The 22,134-nt window shown below is 43.1% G+C and overlaps 1 protein-coding gene across 2 annotated transcripts in view; it reads right to left on the reverse strand.

The window, feature by feature from the left end:
* Positions 1-22,134, reverse strand: part of POLR3E (RNA polymerase III subunit E) — a 29,519-nt gene that overhangs the window by 1,144 nt on the left and 6,241 nt on the right. For both annotated transcript variants that reach the window (XM_074919843.1, XM_074919842.1), the window contains exons 4-20: positions 21,238-21,315; positions 19,633-19,748; positions 19,262-19,344; positions 18,434-18,541; positions 17,937-17,986; positions 17,518-17,637; positions 16,858-16,943; positions 15,795-15,839; positions 15,619-15,710; positions 14,720-14,840; positions 13,064-13,145; positions 10,574-10,633; positions 9,421-9,578; positions 9,069-9,133; positions 7,033-7,526; positions 2,224-2,301; positions 1,195-1,320 (exon numbers count right to left, since the gene is read on the reverse strand). In XM_074919843.1, the coding sequence (XP_074775944.1) occupies positions 1,195-1,320; positions 2,224-2,301; positions 7,033-7,526; positions 9,069-9,133; positions 9,421-9,578; positions 10,574-10,633; positions 13,064-13,145; positions 14,720-14,840; positions 15,619-15,710; positions 15,795-15,839; positions 16,858-16,943; positions 17,518-17,637; positions 17,937-17,986; positions 18,434-18,541; positions 19,262-19,344; positions 19,633-19,748; positions 21,238-21,315 (1,962 nt within the window). The remainder of the gene's footprint in view (positions 1-1,194; positions 1,321-2,223; positions 2,302-7,032; positions 7,527-9,068; positions 9,134-9,420; positions 9,579-10,573; positions 10,634-13,063; positions 13,146-14,719; positions 14,841-15,618; positions 15,711-15,794; positions 15,840-16,857; positions 16,944-17,517; positions 17,638-17,936; positions 17,987-18,433; positions 18,542-19,261; positions 19,345-19,632; positions 19,749-21,237; positions 21,316-22,134) is intronic.

Below are 22,134 nucleotides of genomic sequence, written 5' to 3' on the forward strand. Positions count from 1 at the left end.
ATTGCATTAATTCATAGTTCTGAACTTTATTTCAGAAACAAAGATAATTTCACACACTTCTGTGACAAACGTATTCAAGGCAAAGAAGCCTGACACAACACAAGGCTGGTCACATGATGACTTAATGACTTACATTAAAACAGTATCCAGTTTTTTAGGAGAAGGTATTTTTTCTAGAAATAGGTTATCTGTTAAATGGCAACAGCATCATGAAAAACTAATGCCAGTACACTGCCTAGACGTTCTACGAGAGCTGATATTTGAGCTCATCAGTCACTCGACAAATCTCCCAGCACAGGCAAGCCACATGAAATACTGTCTAGCAGGCAGAAATGTCTGAGCTTATTTTAATACTAAAGCAACCAGGTTCTTTCAAGCAAGACCAGCTTGCTTATTATCACAGGAACAGATCTGTAATTTTTCAAATATGCTATTATTCTGTTTTCAGATGCCAATTAATAAAATACATAAACACTTGTCTTATTGAAGTGGGTGACAGTGAGCAAAGGCCCAGCAACAATGATTGAAGTATTACTTTAGTTGGCAACTTTCTACTTTGCCATCCTGCATCACTTTTAAAGTTTGTCAATCATGACCTGTGTGGTCCCTACTTTATACCTGAAACTGCTTTAGCAAGTAAATGGTGCATCTTCAAAGGCAGAGATGAAAGGATTCAAATAAACATTCACAATGAAATGTGTTAACTACTACTTTGCCTGCTTGTTTTGGCAAGGGTTTTGCTCTGCACACTGCTGCATGTCCTGCTACAGAATGAAATGCATTTCCTTCTGAATATGTGCCACTTGTGCTCTTCAGCATTAACCAACAGCAGTCAGCTGGTAAACCTAAAACACTGTGCAGAACCCTCCCACCTCCTTCATGTTTAACTCCATATTATTTAAAAATAACTCTGAAGTATCACATTTACTACACTCTATTCCCTGCTGGTCCAAGATGACAAAGCTATGTCGCAATAATACAAAATAATGCGTGAGACAAAATCACTACTCCTTGGAGGGAAAAGAAGGTAGAATGAGACAAGCTGAAAACCAGACTTTGTCCACACTCCAACAAGAATTGTTCTATCATATTCATCATTTATCAGTTCAAGGTAAAATATGATCCTTTGCTCAAACCAAGCATTAAAAATTCATTTATTAATTGGATCCAACCCACAATGGAATAGAAACTTACCTTTAACACTCTATCCACCTCCTGCTTGTTTAGATCTTCTCCACATTCTTGACTCAACTGATTCTGGATGACATTCCTGCGCACTCGATAATTTTTCGAAAAGATTTCAAGCAAAACTTGGCGATGCTTTAAGAGAAAATACATCATAAATACAGAGAACAATTATTCCTATCTTTCTATATTCAAAACTGCATGTGCCTTAGTCTGTACAAAACATTCACTGAACTACACTGGAGGATTCTTGCTTCATAACCCTGAAACTGTCCCACGCAGACCCGCTCTCCAGCAGCGTGCCAGCTTCTGTGGCTCTGCAGGGCTTTCGCCACACCCTGCGGCCAGACCTCCACCTGCCCTGTGACCTGGGGCACCTCCAAAGGTACAAGAACATGCTGAAGAAGGGGCTGCAACATATTCCTCTCAAATGCTTCCACTGGAGTTCACATGGTCCACTCCAGCCTGGAGACTGGATACTGGCTGACTCTTTCCTACAAAAATTTATTTAGATCATGGACACAGGAGTTACATTGTCCATCCACATTTTGTTAGGGGCCTTCCCTTTCACTTCATTTACTCTGACAGCATTTAAAACTCAGAAGATGCTCACATATGCTGTAATCATTTCCCATTCTAAGTATAAACATACATCAGGTAACAACATAATTTCATCTTTGGTTAATGTTGCACTACCATCAAAAGAAAAAAAAAAATTGGACTGGATCCTGGGGAGAGGCCTGCTTTGGAGAATCCTTTCTCCACACAGGTTCAAAATTATTTGCATTCCACTGAATTAGTTACTGACATATATTTCCAACATGTTTCTGCCCATACTGCCTTGTCTTGACACAGCAATGATCACCCTGCCAGCCAAGAGCTTCCTCTCAGCTGGAAGTAGGTTGGTATTGAAAACTGGACACTTCACCAGGGAAAAAGGAAAACTACCTGCTGTACCAGTTCCAGAAAAACAAATTCAAACAATGCCAAATGCTCAATAATCACAGGTTTGGGAATGTAGTTTATTTTTATCTTTACCTGATCGTAAGTGTCACCAGCTTCCCAAAGTGCATAGACCTTTAGTTCATCTGGTGAAGCAGCAGTCTGTGGAGGAAACTGAGAACAAGAGGCTGTTAAAAATAACCATCTATTTAATGAGTTCTGCTTAATGATTCTATGATACATTATCCCTGGACACCTATTACTGAATCAAAAACATCGTTGCCATGTAATGAGAACTGCTGAAACAACATAAGCTCCTCTCCCACTCCATGCTGGAAGGGGTGACTTGGCTCTGGCAGCCTCTGTGCCTACTCAGGCACAGCCAGTCCTGCAGCCACGGGGCAGACCCCTTCTCCCAGGCCTGGTGACTTCAACAGAAGCCTGATCTGTGTCAAAGCTCTCCTCTGGGTGATCCTGCAGCACAGAGACCCTGAATTAGCGAGGGGCTAACTATGGCCAAGGGAATGGGACATGAGCACCATGGCACCCCGATGGGTGCCCAAGCCATGTCTGACTGATGGTTTTGGTCATGGTGGAGTACCCACACCAGCACTGTGGGCCTGGTCCCAGGTCTGATACACCACCAACCATTTCACAGCTTTAAAAGGGAACTGCTGGGCATACTGGAATCCCATTAATTTTTCACAGGGACAATTTCCTACTGGTAGAGGGTCAACCACCACGTATCCCAAGGCTTGGACCTTAGTCGGTATCTCACAGCAACATGTCTAGATTTTTTCCTGTCAGCAGCATTTGCTTCCAGACCATCCAAAGCAGTATTCAACCGAGCGCCCCAAGGGGGTCTTTCTGGAGATTTTTAGATTTACAGTAGCAGGTTTTAGAGATTCAGATTCTATCCTGTATTTATCTGCTTCACTGACCCCAAGTCAGTGTTAACAGCAAGCACTATGTTTCTGCTGTATTTGTCATCTCTGTTTTGGGACAGACTACAGGACTCCAGAAGACTGAATGGTGATGGACGGTGAACCAGATGCTTGCTCATTTCAGACTCCAAAAATGAAGTGCTTTTGTTTTCTTTTTCTTTTTTTCCCCTCCACGTGCCAAGATAGAGAAATACATTTGTCTTTTCTGAGGCAGAGGCCTCACACCCCTGCAGACAGGAAGGAACACAACTGCCTCCACTTCATGACCCAAACTCCTAAAGAAATAAAATACTATCCATTTGCCTTAACATTTCCCCTTAGAGCAGTGACTTAATAAGCAGTGCTGGAATATGCCTTCACTCCTGACAGACATCATCCTGTCTGTCGCTAACAATTCATTCCTTACTAACTGCCCATACAACCTAAATCAATCATCTTTGAAAAGCTAACAAGCCAGTCCTGATTGTTCCAGTATCCCTCAATCCTGGCTGCTGATACAAACCAAACCTTTCTTTTCAGCCTCCCTCACACCACACCAAAAGACGTGTGCATCGCAGAGTGCAAGATCAGCCTTTCCTTTCACACTTTGCCTCTGGTCTTATTGCAGAGGGGAAGACTTTTGTCCAGCGGGAGCTGCCTGGTGAGATTAGCAGCTTTGGCTCTCATGTTGGTCCAAATAGCTGGAATATAAGAAGGTTTTACACTTGGTTTAGAGCCAGGATTCAGGTTAATTAGGCTCACAACACCTGACATAATTCTCTTCTCATAAGGGCACTTGCTTCTGAGGAATAATCTCTCTTGTATGCTTTCAGCACAGATAAAAAAGTCAAATACTTCAGCTTCCCTCCAGAAAACAGCTGCAGCAGGAAAGGCAAACGGCGGGGCACTGGGAGCACCCAGCCATGCTCTGGCTCAAGACAGACCTGGAGTGCAAACTCCCCCTGCCTCAGCCACAGGTCTGAAATGCAGCTGTGTTCACCTGGCCATGCTGTGAGGATATGGCTTACAAACCAACACAATACATAACGGGGAAGAAAAACCCACAGAATCTCCTCCTCCCACCCGCCCTTACTCTGTAAACTGTTGCAAACACTGCTGCCAACAGCACCCTGCTCGCTTGCTGCTGCCATACAGCCTATTCCCTGGAGCGAGAAATGCCATCAGCCACTCTGAAGAGAGACATGCTGCTGTCCAAGTGCTTTACTGTCTTGCCATCAGCAGTCACTTTGCCATTCTATGTTCATTATCTTAATATCTCCAGCCTCACATTGAAACATTTCTCCACTGCCTTAAAATCCTTCTTTAAAATATTTGCCCATGCCCCTTCCTGCTCTAAGCTGCCAGAGCTAGTACAGGGCTTTTAGGACATGGACTGCTGCCCCGGGTCCCCAGGGCTGCCACGTTAAAACGGAAGCTCTCGGGGAGGAGCCCTTGGCTTTGGGATGTGTCTCAAGCACTGAGCACGCCCTAAAAATAGCCACTCCCAGGCAGCCTCGCATTATAGCTAAACCAGACTGAAAGGGGCTGAGTCTGCCAGAAAAAACTTATCAGATGGAATAATCCTAGAGGTAAACTGTTGAGCTTACCTCTCCAGGAGCCTGGCATTGGCACCAGCCCAAAAGGCTCACTGTAAGCACAGGGCTGCATTCCTCCCCTGTTACCCCAGCCGGGCAGGATGCCGGCTACGGTTACATCATTTCCTGATGCCTCAAAAATATCCTCAAGACTTGGGCAGAACCTTGCCATTCCAGAGAGCACGGGAAGGGAGCCGGAAGCAGCCAGCCCCCCCACCAGCCTGCAGGAAAGGGGTGCAGATACTCAGGAGGCAGATTCCTGCGCAAATGTTTCCCGGGGGTTGGACACAGGCTCAGCCGGCACAAGCTCCGGACACAGGCGCAGCGCCGGCATGCCTCTACTCGCCCTCTCTGATGGCAGCAGCAGCCCACTGCACTCAGGTGTGTCCACCCAGGATTCACTATTTCTTTTCAGGTGCTTTTCCCTCCCATGTGAGGACAATACAAAGCACAGGCAAGCACAGCATGGTGCAGGTGTCCCCACGGCTTCATCTGCAGCTACAGTGGCATCTCTTCTGGCTCCCCACAAATATTATTTATCACACACCCTGAGTGCAGTCGGTCAGCTTTACAATAAATCCTGCATTCTCCTGGTAAGGTTTCAGTTGCCATTTTCAGGAACATGTCTTCTATAATAGGGCAGCACACAAGCCAAAAGTGTCTTCACCCCCCACAGAACATAATTTTAATTACCTCAGATCATTGATTTTTATCACCAAAGCACTTTCAATTACAGAAAACTAATGAGCAACTATGAAATCCCACACTAAACAACCCTCCAGGCTTTGCCTGAGCTCTAACGTCCTCGTTGAGTTCTGACAAAATTGTCCAGGGGAACAATCAAGAAATACAAAAATGTATGAACCCATGCAAAGAGTAGAACCAGCCCTGGCACCTTTGCCATCTGTGCAGAGCATCACGGGGAGGCTTGGGGGTAATGATTTACATTACTGATAACAGTACAGGCTTATACAGGCTCCTGTACAAGAACTCAAGTTTTACAGTAAATTCTGGGTCAGCAGAACTAAAATTTACAGCAGACCTCGAGCAAGAGACACTCCTGTGACTGCTTCTACACCACTGCAGGTCTCCCGTGACAGGGTTTTCCAGAGAGAAGTTTCCAACCACCTCTCTTCAGGAGGATTTTATTTTGGTTGCTTTTTGAAAAAAACCCCAAACTATCCCACTGTCATTCCTCATAGCCTTTAAGCAAAGAGTGAATGAAATAATTTCTAAAATCCCCAAATTTCCAAAGCAAACAAGTGACAGAGCAGCAATGCCTCAGCTCTTTACCATCAGCACAGCAAACGCACACATTACACTGCATACAAAGGAGAGCCTAGCCAGCACTAAGAGGCAGTTCCAGGCAAACATTACCCCAGGACTTGGAAGCTGTCAGGAGAGAAAGCAGAAAGCACCTAAATCGGTGGCCTCCTTAGTGGCATTTCAAGTCTGTTACTCAGTTCCCAGGTGCCACGGCACGTATTTTGCACATGACTGAGCATGTTATTTCTCCCCGCTCCCCCCCCCCCCCCCCCCCCAGCAACCCTTACTCCTTAGTGGAGTTTTAAGTCCCATGCTCCAGGCTTGCTCTCATCACCCTGCCTGCTTCCTGCTCTTTCTGCCTTGCCTGTCTTTCGAGCAGTTCACACGTCTCTTTTCCTCTCTCCCCAAAGGCAGCTGACTCCCAAGCTCTTTCTGGTTGCAACCCAATCAGCACTGCCAGATGTCTTGTAAAATTAATTTCCTTTTAGGTTCTTTCCCATGATGCCAAATTCTTTTTCCTTTCCAAAGCGATCTACTGTCACACAAACCCGCTGTCTCATGCAATCACACATGTCATTTCCGTAAAGACAAAGAAACAAAGACACCTCAGCACAGTCTAGGAGGAAAAGGACTGACCAAAGAAACCTGCTGCAGATATGGTTTGTCGCTTCCCAGAGGGCTCTGCTGGGTGTGCCTTGCCCCTCCCAGGCAGTGAATGTCACCTTTCCTCCCTCAACTGTGTCCCTGTCCCTGAGAGAAGGAGCTTGTGCAACTCCAGGAGAGCTGATGGGAATCTGGGACTGCCCTAGATCACGTTAACAGGAGCAGTTTGGAACAGCAAATCACTGCAGCCCAACAGCTTGGACATGGAAACAGAGCCCCAAAGACAACCAAGCTCTGCAGCGTACCACAGAGCAAAGCAAGCAGAGTGCAGGGCCTGCCAGAAGCAGGACGCCAAACAAACCTCCAGCAGCTTCAACATAACCAACACTGGACAGTTACTCAGAGAACATCTGTCCGGCCGGTCCACCAGCACAGGACACAAATATTTCACAGCTCAGTTGTTTAACTCCCCCCCAATCCCTCCTCCCCAAAGTACACCAAGGGAAAAACATACTTACAGGCACCAAAATCTGTTTGCAGCCAGTGTCCAACACCATGTCCTGTAACATTTTGTCTGAAATGCCACTGAACAACGTATGTCCTGGAGGCAGACTGGCTAAGTGAAGGTTAAATAACCGTTTAAGCTCACTCAGGGTGAGTACAAATTGTTTCTTAAATGTTGACGACACAAATGCCTTCAGTTCTTGGGCTACCCGGTCAAGGCAGCCTCCAGGCAAGTGGCCATTTAAAGAGTCCGCAGAGTCCTCTGCATGGAGGCCGTTGACAATGCCGTTGTTCATGCCCTCATAAGCCGAGGTATCCATTGGCTCCTCGTCACTCACAGGCTCCTCTTTAATGCGGATATTGGAAACATCCATCTTGGCTGAGGTGTCATTTGATTTCATCTCTGCCTTTTGCTTCTGGAACTCCTTCTCCAGCTGCCCATAGTTCTGCTTGACTTTTGCTTTAGCCATGTTGACCCTTTGCTCCCCAGAAACCAGCAATGGATGAGCTAGTAAGAAACAAAAGATACCATAAATCTCACCATAATCAGGGCTCCAGTCTCGCAGAATGTTTCTTGAAGGGGCTCATGGTGAAATAAAAGCAGGAAACATCATCTGCTTGTGAAATCTAAGGCATAAACCCAGTTTGTTGATTAGATTTTACTTTAGTTCTGTGTTGGGGGGGTGTGGGGGCAGAAGGGGCAGCAAGTGTTTTACTTTTTAACGACAAACATGTTGACAATTTTAAGCCAGATACTTGGGGAAGAGTGTTCCAGTCAAGGAACCTGAAGCAAAGACAAAGTACACTTTTCCAATCTCTAGGGCCTTTTCTGCAATTCAGGAAACCAGGATATAGACTGCTTATATATTTCTACTCACGATCCAAATGCCCAAAAGTATTTACTTTTTTTTGGAGTATCTAGTGGGTGGCAGGGCCTGCTGCAGCAACTGCCAGAGCCAGCACGAGGATGTCCTAGAGGTATAGTGAGCAGAGTGAAGGGGTTGACATTGAACCTGAACACTCTTTCAGCATGAGGTGCACAGTACAAAGTCTGAGACCCTCCTCTTAGTATTATTACTCCCCAATGAGGGGCAGAAAGGGACAGGAGGGCGTCCTTTCCCATGCAATCCCATGCTTCTTTCCCTGTGTCCTCTCCACACCCAGCTATCCAAAGGTGAAAGGAAGGGGCGTGTTGGCAGCAGAGGAATCCAGTCTCAATGCCAGAGGAGGGAGTGCTGTGTTTAAGGCACACGTTTAAGGCATGCACAGCACACATGCTGTTATCTCCTTTGCTGTTCGGTTCGCTAATCCTCTCCAAATAACCCAACACCTAATCCTTCCAAACAGATCAGACACAGGGTATTGAAATGGATTCATATGCTCGTTTGTCAGTTCTGCTTATACTCTTCATTGGCTCCAGTGTCTGGCAATGAGCCAAATGCCTAGTTAAAACTCTGGAATCTCAAGTTTTCACAATCTTTTAGGATTATGGAACAGCTACTTTAATATTCTCACTAGCATCCGTGGTGGAGAAGGATGTCAAAAAGAGACAGCTTCACACCTCCTTACAGCCCCCTGCCAAACACATTCTTCATTAATTGCTCAGCTCTCAACCACACCACAGAGAGCCCTGTGCAAATCAGGGGAAATAAAATCACCTCATGCATATTAGCTTGCAAACCCAGAGGTGAGAATTACTTGTGCACTGGCCCTGTCCTCTCTTCAGGGGCTGCTTATGCCTTTACACCATACAAGCTGCCTTAAATGAAGAAGTGGGTAACAGAACCAGCTGGTTTTACACTATCAAACAGTGAGTCCCAGTGCCAAGGAATCCTCCCTGCTCTGCTACAAGGATGCTACAGGAAGCTTATGTCACACCAATATCAGTGATGTTAGTACAGAACAAGATCTGTCTCCAATAATCAAGAGGAAATGGCAGGAGGAAAAATATTAAACAAGACCAGAGCCCACCACGTTCAGAAGCAGAGAGGAATTATGAATATGGAGGGATGCATGTGCTTCAAGATGATTCAAGCACAATTCCATTTACCTGATTGTGCCTCTTGTTTCTTTGGTGTCAAATGCTCCTTTAAGAGATTATAGACCTTTTCTAATCTGAAAAACAAAGATAAAATATACCAGGATAGTTTCAGCTGTTCTGCCTGCATGCAGCCATGCCAGCTTTGGCCATCAGCTAGAACACTCAATTCCTCCAGGGAGCCAAGAAACAGGAATTACTTTAATGATGCAGTGACACCCCCCACCACACCACTGCCTGGTAACTGTGAAGGGGAAACCTTTGAGGCAATACTGATCAAATTATCTATCCATGTCTATGGAAACTTTGTACTAGATAGTTCTCTGGTTTTAGTTTATTCCCCAAAATAAAACAAGTCATTTACTTGGCCTGAATGCCCATCCACAGCATATGTTGCCTCTGAACTATATCTGGATGCTTCTTAACAAAGTCTTCATCGTAAGGGAGCATGAACTCCCAACCTTTGTTTATTCTTGCCACAGACATGTGCTCTAGGAAGTCTTTCACATCTTCTGGGCAAAGCTAAAGGAAAAAGAATAATATGGAAGTCAGTTTACATAGGACATACGCAGCCATCCATCAATGGGCATTGTTCCATGAGACAGGAAGAGCTGGGTTGATTGGGTACACCTGGGACACCTTCATGAATACACACCCTGCTAAGTCAGAGATACTCATCCTCTGCAGCACCAACACTTTCACATAGTGTTAAAAGCACAGGACTTCAGAGAGCTGTGGTGATTAATCATCTGAGAGTCAAACAGCTCATGGCATATTTTGTGAAGAAAAGGGAGTTTCCAAACTGAGATGAAAAGACTATTGTGAGGAGAAGCATATTCTACAATGTTAATCTTATTTTAGAGCTGCAGGTCAGACATGCTGCACATGCAGATTTTAAGCACTACTGGATCTTACATTCCAAAAATAGGTGGGCTGCGCATAAATTGACTCCTGTTTTATCATTTTACTGCATTTTAAGGAAATTACTTTTTGTCCTCTTTACTTAATGTTTCTCATTCATTTGCTAGTTTTAACAGAATATTCAGGTGCCCGAGTTGCTTTAAAGCTCTTATTCAATATTGACAACTGGCAAATGCTGACAGAAGAGTTGCTCTTTTGTAACACACCCAAACCAGAGTAGCTAGTGTGGACTGCACAAGCACTCATCTGCTTTGGTGCACTATCAGGCAGCTTAATTCAAACTGTGTCTGGCGTTCCACTGAAACAGATGAGAAGACAAGATGCATTCCAGTGGCTCAACTACAAGGCCAGTCATATCCTGTGGAGTCGTGGTATCTGTAGAAGCTGCTTGAAACATTTAAAAAACCCCAAACCTATCTAAACCTATTCCAAAGCAAAGGCATGCCTGGTGAGCAATACTGTAGGTCAGCTGTAGTGCACATGCTGTGAACCTGAAAAAAGGCTTGCAGCAGCATCCACTACCAACCTACAGAGAATGCCCAACACTTATCACCAACTTCTGATTTAGGAAGGAAAAAAAAAAGAAAATCACTCACTTTTGTAACTGCTGCCACCTCCTTTCTCACAACCCAGCGGTCCTGTGTGAACTTCCACATCTAGGGAGGGAACAAAGGAGAAAAACCTAGTAACAGTAAAGCAGTTGCTTTACTGAAGTTGTAGTAACAACCCTGTTCAATGATGTTACCAGAAAAATGGAAACCCTGTTCCTTTCAAGAATGTGGAATTAGGTGATTCTCAGCCAGGTAGTGGGAAAACTTTCTGGCCTCTTCTGTCCCCAAATGGCCATGAACACATTATCAAAAACTTCAAGAGTCCACAGTTTGCTTTGGTGAACCTGCGACTACAAAACGTATGTAGAATCACTTGAACTCCATTTAGCTTCAAAAAACAAAGATCCACTGCAGTGATACTGGGACTCCAAAAGTCGTACCTGAGGCTCAGCTTCTCACATACCTAATCATCAACCTAAAGAAACTCTTCATCCACTTCTGTTAATGTAGGGGCCTGTACAGGTTGATGACTTTGCCCTTCTGCAGCACACAGCCAACTAGAAACTGCCTGTTCCCTTCTTCAATGCGCACCACAATCACTGACAGTCACGCCGAGACGGCCTGTCACTCACATACTTGTCCCGTTAATGGAAAAGTTAGATGCTCTGCACAGCAGCTCCCAAGGTCTAACACTCTGGGAGGCAGCTGCTGAGAGCAGGCTAACAGGATACGTGAGGACCTGGGCAGAACGCTGTCTGAACATGACCTTTGATTTCTTCCTGTCTCCATTTAAATAGACTACAACCTCTTTTAGTCTGTGTGTATTAATAATGTTGTGCAGAATTCAAAATCTCATTACTGTCAATTTCTTCCTGTCCTATGTCGTCATCTGTGCATCCTTCTCTGATTCAGCTTCTCTCTGCCCACAAACACACAAAACCACCACGCTCACTTCAGGGCACAGGGTATTTCTGTTTTGAAGTACAAGAAGCTGCTGTCCAAAGGAAGTAGATCAATCAGCTCTCTTTGCACACAACTCTGAGACAGCCATTTTTCCTTAGGCCCTTTACTCTCAACTAGAGCAAATGGTGCTCATGTCCTCTAAACTCATCGTGTGAGGCTCTGGGGTAAAACCAGATGCTTTCAGAAAAGACAGAAATTACCTTTCCCCCTCCCCAAAGTACAGCATGGAACAGATGGACACTAAAAGTCAATATTTGCCATAAATATTTTTTAACCTTATTACTTTATACAAACTTATACAGAGAAATAAAGCTCACTTTTTAAGCTAGAACACGTTTTCTCCACAGATGTAATACAGCATTAGGTACTATTTCTGAGCCTTATGACCAGACATTTCACTTTGCCTGAAAGCCAGAAATATTGATGCTTTCTATTTTCCAACCTTTTAACTTTTTCCTTGTTGTAGAGCTCATCGGCAAATTACTTGCCTTTAAGATCAACACAGATTCATTTCTCATGCAAACTGTATTTGACATAATTCAAATGAAAATAATTTATCTTCACATCTTAATCATTAAAACACTACTGCTTACTTAACTGAACATAATAATTTCTAGTCCCTAGAACTTTACACACGACGTGTCACCTAATCTGCTGTGTCCTAAAGACTTATGTCACTGAGTCACACCTGAATCCAGGTCTTGGTGTGGCAGTGTCCTGGGCAGACATCAAGACACAATAAAAAGTCAGTTTCAATCACCATCAGTTTTACCTTACACTAGTGCCACAATATCCCCAAAACCTCTTGCACAGTATGCTCCTATTCAGAGCTAAATCTCATAAACAACCTTTGCAAACAAGGGGAATAGTCATGTCTAACTGAAAAAAATGAGAGCAATGCACTTGTCAGCTTCTCTTTGATGGGGCGGAAGCCATAAACTGAATATGAACTTAGGAACCACTTAGGAACTTAATCTTTCCACAGTTAGCGAAAATAAACACAATGCAGAGGTTGTCCCTTCTGCTGTGGTTACATCTGTGTTTACAAGACCTGTATTCATTTCAACTTCCATGTGCAGCTACTGCTGACAAAAGGTGCCTGGGAACAAAGTTCTTTCACTGATTAGCAGCTCTGGAGAATAAAGTCCTTTTTAAAGATCAATAGTGCATGCTCAGGGAGCACAAGGCTTACCCACACTGCCCTCCTGAGACCTCACAGTCCTGAGCCCACAGAAATATATCTAGAGAAACAAGCACTTTATTATCCAGACCTGGCTTTCTGTAAGCCCCACATTGTGGGGGCTATGTGATAGTGGCTCTACAGCATGTGTTAGAAAGGGATGAATATTGTTAATGACAGGTGATCTGAACCTACCAGCCAGTCACAATGTCAATCTACACCAACACTCCCATGACAGACTTGTAACAACACTTTCAGGATTAAAGTACAAATAATTTCTTTGGAGCAAACACCTTACTGCAGTGGAGCAGCAGAGTTTTGCAATGCCATGGCTTCTCAGGGAAACTTCACCTGTGTTTTGCTTGAAAAACAACAAACACTTTTATACTTACAACAAAGTCTCTCCCTCTACAGAGCACTTCTGCAGGGACTCCACTATGTGGACTAGAAGTATCTTTTGGATAGAGGACATCACTGTTAATTAAAAAGGAAGATAGATTAGTTACTAGGTACTGCAGAAAAACGGCATCAGTGAAGATTAACATAACAAACACGTCCTCCCTGTTCTGCAGTTAAATTATACCTTTATCCAAAGCATGGTTTTCATTAAGGAATTAATATTGGTGTAATTACACCACTGCAATTACACTAGTGCAAAAAGGCTTACACCAGCAAAGCACAGCCTTGTGGCTAGCAGATGCATGCAGAGGTACAAGTTCTGCTTTGTTCTTGCAAAGCCTATCCTCCCTTGGATCAGTGTAAACAAGACCAGATTGATCCTATGAAATGCTCAGGCTAACCTGGTACGCAGCCCTGAAAGCAGCATTTAGCCAAAATGCTGATGTATGGGCATAAGGGTTTTTTATTTCCTTCCCCGCAATCAAGGGCTTAAGAGAACAATAGTACAAAATGTTACGCTTGAACCAAACAGCCCTGAGACCAACACCATCCTGGGCCCTTGTCTGCTTGCCAGACCGACTGGATGACATTTGTTAGCATGCTCTCCAAAGCCTCAAGGCAATCCAGGTTCATGATCTTGATCCTACCCAGGCCAAAGAAAAGGGTTCCCTCTCCATTTAAAGCTCTGATGTGTGCATGTGCTGCTCTGTGCCCAACCATCACAAACACGCCACATCTACTAGAGATATAAACGTCCTCCTCTGACAAATAGCAAAGAATCAGATATAACATAAAAACAATCTGAATGCTAACATACTGTCTTTCAACTTGCTTCCAGCTTCCTTCTGGAATGGCTGGAGGGACAGCAAGGGCTGCTGTAAGAACTGTTGACGTTGCTAATACAGGTCTGTACCACAATAGCTGAAACACATCCTGCTAACAGACTTGGACTGGTAGCTGGTGCCACTCATCTTAACACACAGAGCTATTCCAGAGACTAGAATTCTCCGCATGCAGTGCTCCACCCAGGTGAAAAAAAAATCATACTGCGCTTTAGGCTTCAATTCCCAGTGGGATGCTTTATCCTATTAACAGGAGAAGGATACAGAATCCATTTCATGCAGTACACTCAGTACCCCACGCTTGATTTATTGAGCAGGTAATGCCTTCTAGAGGGTAGTTTTCAGCTGACAAGAGCAGCATCCCCTGATGAACAGCAAGGTGACGGCACAAAGATCTTTCTTTGACTGAATTTAGCTAAAAAATACTATAGCTGACATTGGTTTCATTTTCTGTGTTTAGATTTGACGCTAACCTCTGGGAGAGTTCAGAACAGTCCTCTCACAAAAGAACATGAACAAGGACAACATCAAAAACCTGACATAAATTAAAATACAGATTACATCACTGCTCAGCCATAATTTTAGATGGGGTAGGTACTAAGATATTATCCTTCAGCATCAACCCTTTGAATTTTGGGATATCTGACTGCACTAAAAAGCACCAAATATTAAATCATGATTTTACAGTACTGTGAGTTAAGAACATGGCTACTTTGGTACATAAGGAAAATAAGTATATAAAATCCATTGTTCCAATTCTCTCCTTAAAGCAGAAAACCATGTCCCAGTAACAAAGACGATCCATACCTCTTCACCACCCAGTTTCCCTGGACCAGCATTGCCACCTGCTGTATACAGCGGAGAACTGCTGTAGAGTCAGTCCCAGAGCCGAGCAAACTCATCAGATTTGCAAATGGCATGACTTTCACTGAAAGGCAAAATACACACCACATTTCTTCAATGTACATAATACAGACATAGATTTATAAATCTAGGATACTATGATTTATGTTGAAGTTCATGGTCAACGCTGGAAAAAACTCAAAACCTAAATTCTACTAAGTCCCCCCTGCGCTATAGTCGTCATCAGTTCTAAAAATAACCTGCTGGTGTTGCATCGAAGTTGATTAGCTTATCTGGTCCCAAATTAATGCGTTAATAATTTTTTTTTTAAAAAGTCTATGCCTTTGTCAACATCTGGAAACAAGAGATACCTGATGAGACAGGAAGCTCCTGAGGCAAAGTCCTCAGGATCTGCTCTCATCAGAGAGTAACTCTGAAGTGACAAAATTCCTAGATGACACTCATGAAAGTGTCTATTACTGAAATCTCACCAGAAAGTGCCAAATGCATTTCTGCATCTTCCCAGAAAATGCAGCTTGTTGCATTAACCTTCAATTTATGATTCATCCTCACACCCCACATTCCAGGAGATACCTGCAGAAAGCTATCATCAGATTAGAAATTATTCTAAGAGTAAATTGACTGCAAACATACAAATCAGCAGTCAGATCTGCTGTTATTGCTCTTCTCTGCACAGCAGGTCTTCTTAAGGAAAGGTTCGGGATTTGGATTCTTCACAGAATCAGAGTGCCAGGCAGGCTGTCTGGTGGGGTGACAGAACTGGTACTACTAGAAAAAGTACCTTATCTCAGGCAATTAGAAGTCACAAAGTAAAGTGCAAATGTATTATAAAAGCTACAAACCGTTCTTCATCAGGATCTTAATCTGATCAGCAAGGGGTAAAGTTCTCAGCTGGGCCATAGAAAGCACATTGCTTGGAGCCACTGGTTTGTCACTGCAGATAAACAAGCAGATTTGCAGCCCATGAAAAAGAGCATCCAGCCAATATGGACTTTGAACATTCTATACAAACACTTACTTCTCTTCCTCTATGCTTGGAGGCATCAGCATCATTAAATATTCACTAGAAGAAAAGAAAAAATATCCTTAAAATGCTTGTCTTGGGACTTCCCAAGTACAGTTATTCCTTGCTTAGAGCAATCCTACTTGTGTGAATCTACAAAACAAACATTAGCCTCAAAAGAAAGCTCTCTCCTTTCCTCTCCCATCTTCCTCTGTAAATTCAGGACTAGTAAAAGCTACTGACACTCAACTGCCCAAAGAGAAGGTATGAAGTAAATGGGAGTCAGAATCCAAACTCTTCTGGACAGAAGAGGTGTCCAAACAGAGGAAGTGCAAGGGTAACACATTAAACACAGGTGCTCTGACACAGCAGTAAGAGGGCTCATGTGAAGTCCTGTAGACAGAGAGAATCAGGCCAGCAACAAGCAAAAAGTCTTTTCCACCCATGTAATTAACAGTGTCTGGGAGGAACGAATCAGCTCCAAAAGACTTCTCAGAACACCTAGTATCGTTTCACTGAGGTGTTAAATGTTAAGAAAAACTCACCCACAGCATTAAACAGAGAGGGAGTGTGCCACTTTCCTATTACTTGGGCCATGGTTGTATCAGATTATAGCAAAGCCTTAGTATTGACTGCACCATGGGAAGATTCCTGTATAGCTGCAGTCACCAAGAAACCAAACAAGTTTCAGGTGTCTCTCACAAATCACCAAAGAAATTTTTATAGGATTTGCTAACAACGGAAATTATTGGCTTTAGAGTTTTAATTTAACAAGAAGGAGCTTTTGTTTTACTTTTCCTTTAGAATATTTGCAGTCCCAATAATGCAGGGTTGCGGTAACATACAAGAGGCCTCAATCCCAAGTGAAAACAACTGGTTTTAACGTCAGACTACAGGGAAAGAAAGAAAGCAACCCGATTAAGCTGAAGGTTAGTTTCTGTATTTTTTTAAACAATTCAACGTTTATAATGAAGAGAATAATCAAAGAGCAGCCTTTTAAATAATATATCTGCTTATTACTCTGAAAACAATCCAAACAAATTACTGCAATTTCTGTAGGAGACCATTAAACCATTACCTGGGAGATTTAATTAATTCCGTGTTTTCAGCAAGGCCATGACCCTGACTAAATAAATACTGGCGCTCATGTTCAGAACGGCTATCCTGGAGATATGGAAAAAAGCAAGAGTCACTACCGCATACTGAAAACATACAAAATGCCAGAGAGCTGGATTCCTCATTCCAAACCGTGACCACCCTGTCATTACTGCATCACTCAAGTGTTCCACCTCACTAGCTGATGTTCTGCTTTCACTTTCTTGAACAATGCTCATGTGATGTGGGAACATTTCTGTTGCTGTGACTCCAAAATCTCCTGACTGACATGCATGTGGGTCAGACAAACAGGATTTCTGACAGACACTCAGCTGACTGGGTTCCCCAAGTCTTTCACAAAGTGTAGTTCATAAATCAAAGACCTGAGTGATTCTTGTACACAGATCACCCCTTATGTTTGCCCAACTCTCAGTTTTAAACCTTTTCCAGCATGAAGACCACAAAGCATTATCCAGCGGTGGAAATAGAGATCACTGCAGGGTCTGTTCAAGCTACAGGCCTACTTTTCTTCATTATTTTTTGATGATTCCCTGATTTCCACGGGCCCAGATTTAAAATCAGTTCTAGATCTGGCTGATCCTTCAGGCCCAGACAGCCTCCTCAGTAGTCAGTACACACCAACCTTCAAGCCATAATAGTGTAGATGAACCCAGTGCTCTTCTGCTTGTCTCTTCTGCAGGAACTCATAGGACTGAACACGTCGTTGACGAGCTTGTTCGGTCTCAGGGCGGGAGAACCGTACCTACATGATTTGCACATCATTCAATACAGCCCCCAAACCCTTGAAACAAAACACCTGCATTACTTATTTGGTATGTAAGTAACAGAAGCTAGGGGCTGTAGCTCAAATGAATCACCTCTTGCTGCCAGTGCCATTTTTATGCTTGTGCAACAAGGGCAAGTCCATCTTGCTTCCCCCCCTCCCAAGCCCAGGATCATCAGGACTAGCTGAGGTTTCCTGTCCTTTTATTTGGGTGTGAACTGTCATGCGTTCTTGTGAACTGCTGCCTGTACTATCATAAAAAGAAAATTTGGACATACAGTAATTTGCTTAACATCATCTTCAGCTTCATCCTGGGATGAATCACCACCTGCCAAAATACACAAGAGTAAACACACCGCTGCAGTAAAAGAGCCAAAGCCAATCTGTCACTGTTTGGGGGCACGTGCAGAAAGCAAGCAGAAACCATGGGTTCAATTCCAGCTTGCCTAACTGCAACGTACGACAGCACCACACTGCTCCTATGATAGCTCTCCCACGAGCCCTCCAGTGCAACTTTTCAGCAGCAGTGGTGACACACTCCCTAATGCTGCCCTTGGACACTACCCACCACCTCCCATCCCGCTGCCAATCCCCCACACCGTGCCTGCAAAACCATTTATGCAGCTACACTGAAAATAACATCAGTGAAACAATCTGAGAAATGGCCTTATAATCAGTATGTTACAATAAACACCTTCAGAATATAATGACTTATCAATAGGAGAGAACTTTTATTTCACCTCCCAAAAGAAAATACAACTCATGGAGTATTTACCTTCATTAGCAGCTTCTCTTTCTCGGTGTTTTGCATCAGCCTTGTCCAAGTAGGTGAAGCTTGGCCTCAGCTGAAGAATTCCATGTAGTGGAGTGAGGTGAAGTTCACCTGAAAAAGAGAATTAACCTTGGTTAAATTGTTTTCTTCCACTGCACAAGGACAGCACTTTTCATTATCTTCCTATCTCTGTAAGGGCACAGCTTCAATTGAACATAAATATTTAATATGGTAAAACGTAAAAAGGGATTGAAGTGAAAAATTCATCCAGTGCTCAGGATTTCAAAGGAGTATGAAAGACCAAGACCTATTTCTGTTACTATTCTTTCTGTGCTGAAACCAGATCTTGTACAGAGCCACATTCTGGCTCAGATCTGGCCTACAGTTCAGGAGAATCCTAGTAAAACAGTCATCACTAAGGCAATCCACATATTTTCATTTCAAATGATCATCAGACCAAAACTCTGTGATGGCATTAGGGAATAAGAGTTGAAAAAGTGTTGAATAGGAAAATGAGACAGACACAATTAGACGGAGATAGTAATATAAATAACAATGATAAATTTATGCTACAAATGTGTATTATTTCAGGCCATCATGCACTGTTCAAGATCCTGGAGGTATCTACAAACCCACAGCGTTCTTATATATTATTTATAATTTTGCTAGACCTTCTCAAGGACTCTGGGGACACTGATACAGAAAAATTTTCCTTTCTTTAAAGATGCATCAGTCAAAACCTAGTCTGAAAAAAAAACCCCAAACAGGACTTATTTTAACCCTGAAATGAGCGTGTTTCACTGACATGAGGGGTAAGGAAAAGAAACTTACCTTTTTTATAAACAGCAGCTGCATAGCGGGAAACATTATTCGCAGCTTGCGAAGAGCAGAAAGTTTGCTTGTCCATCAGCTTCCTGCAGATAGATGAATACTGTGAGATTATATTCTACAGGCAATGTGGCATAAATGGAATATTAACAACTGCAGTAAATATATATACTCATCCTTCTGTTTTCAATTCAGAATTCATGAAGCACACCAAAACACATAGGTCACTTCAAAGAATACTTGCTATATAAGTGTCCAAAGCACCCCCTGAGACTGTACAGCCACTTGGTTCTCACTTTTCCCTGAAGGTCTAGTGGACATACATATATCTATGCTCACCACAGGAAGGGAATGAAGGCAAAGAGGACACCTACGAGGAATAGGTACTTGTTTCATCTGTACATGTGCCATCTACATTGAGAGCAATCTGTTCTCCCTTGCTGCGACAGTAGTTAGGATTCAAAGTATCAATGGCCATTTCAAGTTCGACCTAAAAAATATGAAAGACAGCTAATTACCATGGCAGAACCCCAAACTTATCAGTTAAAATTCAATCTCACACTTGCTAACATTTCCATAGGTTTACAGCAAATTTAAATACATAAGCAGCATCATTCAAATCCACAGGGCAAATACCACGCACCGAGCTGAGCTTATATCTGGGGTTTTGTAGGATGGGGACACTTAACAATAAGATAGAGATCTATAAACTCCCATATAATTTAACAGGTGCAGAGAAATTAGTTATTTAGGCAGCCTTGAAATACACCTTTGCATTGTTGGATACCTTCCACTACATTACCAGTCTAGTTTACTTATCAAGTAAACAAGCAATATCCCCAGCAGTGAGGATCCACTCAGAATCTCTCAAATTAAAGGTATGTTTCCTTCTATCCTGGGTACCAAGCAGTATATAGTAACTGTGTTCTCTTCAGAGGCAAAGGCCTCAATTCAGGTAAGATTGACACTGCAGCACTTACCACTGACTTCATAGTTATTTCTGATTTACACTGGTTGAAGCACAGAAACAAGCTCCAAGCTTTTAGTTACAAGGAGGACTATTCCCCATCTCAAACTTCAAACTTCAGACAAATGTTAAAAACTAAGTGTTTTCCTGCATAGCACTTCTCTTTATATACTATAACAATACAGCATATATTCTTCCTCAGGGTGTGCCAAAGTCCTTATAAATCCATATATCACAGCTATTGACTCATTTTTTTCCCCTTTACATTACTCATAGACTGAACTAGTTAAAAGTCCCTGGATGAGATGGCAGATTTACAAGTCTGCACAGGGCTTACAATGCAAATGCTTGCTAATTTTAGTAGACTTCCTGAACACACCATGCATCCAAACTCCAAAGTTCACGCAAGCACTCTCCTTAGCCATTTCCCAGGACAAGATCCTAGTATCACAGACATCTACTGCTGCATTTTTTAAATAAGGCATTTTAAAATCATAGCCACAGTTTTGGGATACATTTGCAAGAAAGTGTCATCAGTCTGGCTTTGGCTATACTTTCACCACTGATACAACCACACTGGTTTCACAAGGCCTGCTGATGATGCACAGCCAGGCAAGAGAGAAATCAAGACCCACACTGACACTGAAAGACAGAGCATGCCTGCAAAGCTCAACCCTTCTCTGAATATTGTAAAGACCTTTAAAATGAAGTTGTATTAGCATAAGCACCTACAGACTGAATTAGCATTATTAACTATGTTTCCTTGAGTGACTCTTTATTAAAAAAGTGGCATTTCTATCATGATTTTAATTCCTCTCTTTATAAATTACCCTTATTCTAGACTGTACTTTACAGACACAACAAAAGACTCCCTCATACCTCCAAGCACAGAGATCTGGTCCTGCAAGTAGCTGCATAGTTATAACAGCCTGATAGCACCATGTGCTTTTCATAAGTACACTCTGCACAACATAAAATGACTTTTACAGACTGGACTCAAATGATGACCAACCTTCTGTTGCTTTGGTTTTATCTTCGCTGATAAATGTGTAACATCATCATACGTCATGGAAGCTGGACGAATAGGATACTGGAAAACAAATCCATTTCATAAACCCCTCTTCATTTAAAGATCAAAGAACTCCACATAAAATAAATCAATGTTCCCTGTCCTCTCACGCGTAGATCCACTTGCCAGATGGATCCAAGACATCAAGAAAAGAAATGACTGGGCTCATTTTTGAGTCATCAGGGGATTTGGGAGTATGACATAGAAAGCCTGATGCTTTCCCCCCAGTCCTCTGCTTTCATCACTACACAACCCTCTTCTTGATCCTCACATGCCACAGTAAACTTTAACACAGGAAAATGGTACCACACATTAGTTCAGCAAAAAAAAGGAAGCATTAGAAGCAATTAAACCCCCATTCCTCAGCATTAACTCCCTGGAGAGTTATTAGCTGAAAGAAAAATATTTTCAGGTTTACACAAGTAGCATCAGCTTACAGGACACGGGCCACATGCAGCTACAGGACACCAGACCCAGGTTTAGCCATGTGGGTCTCTCTTCTGAACCTCTGGGGAATGCTGAGAGGACAGTGTGGTATCCAAAGGAAGTCTTCCAGCCATAGCAGCATCCTGCTCAGAGCTGCCACTTCTCCAGAACACCCACAGGCCCCATCACTAACCAGTGGTCACTCCTGACACGGAGCAAGGGCGGGTATCCCAGAGGCAAGGCTGCACGGCCTGGTCCAGCATGGCCGGCTGTCTCCAGCCATGCTCAGCTGGCATGTGCCATGCAGAGGATCTGTACAGGAGGCAGTGGGCTTGACAATGGGCATCACTGGTTTAGAATGAACATTTCATCCAAGAGCCTCCAAGGACTTCCCATTTTGCAGATGGCAAAAGT

This window comes from Athene noctua, chromosome 15 (assembly GCF_965140245.1).
Source record: "Athene noctua chromosome 15, bAthNoc1.hap1.1, whole genome shotgun sequence".
NCBI classification, from domain to species: domain Eukaryota; kingdom Metazoa; phylum Chordata; class Aves; order Strigiformes; family Strigidae; genus Athene; species Athene noctua.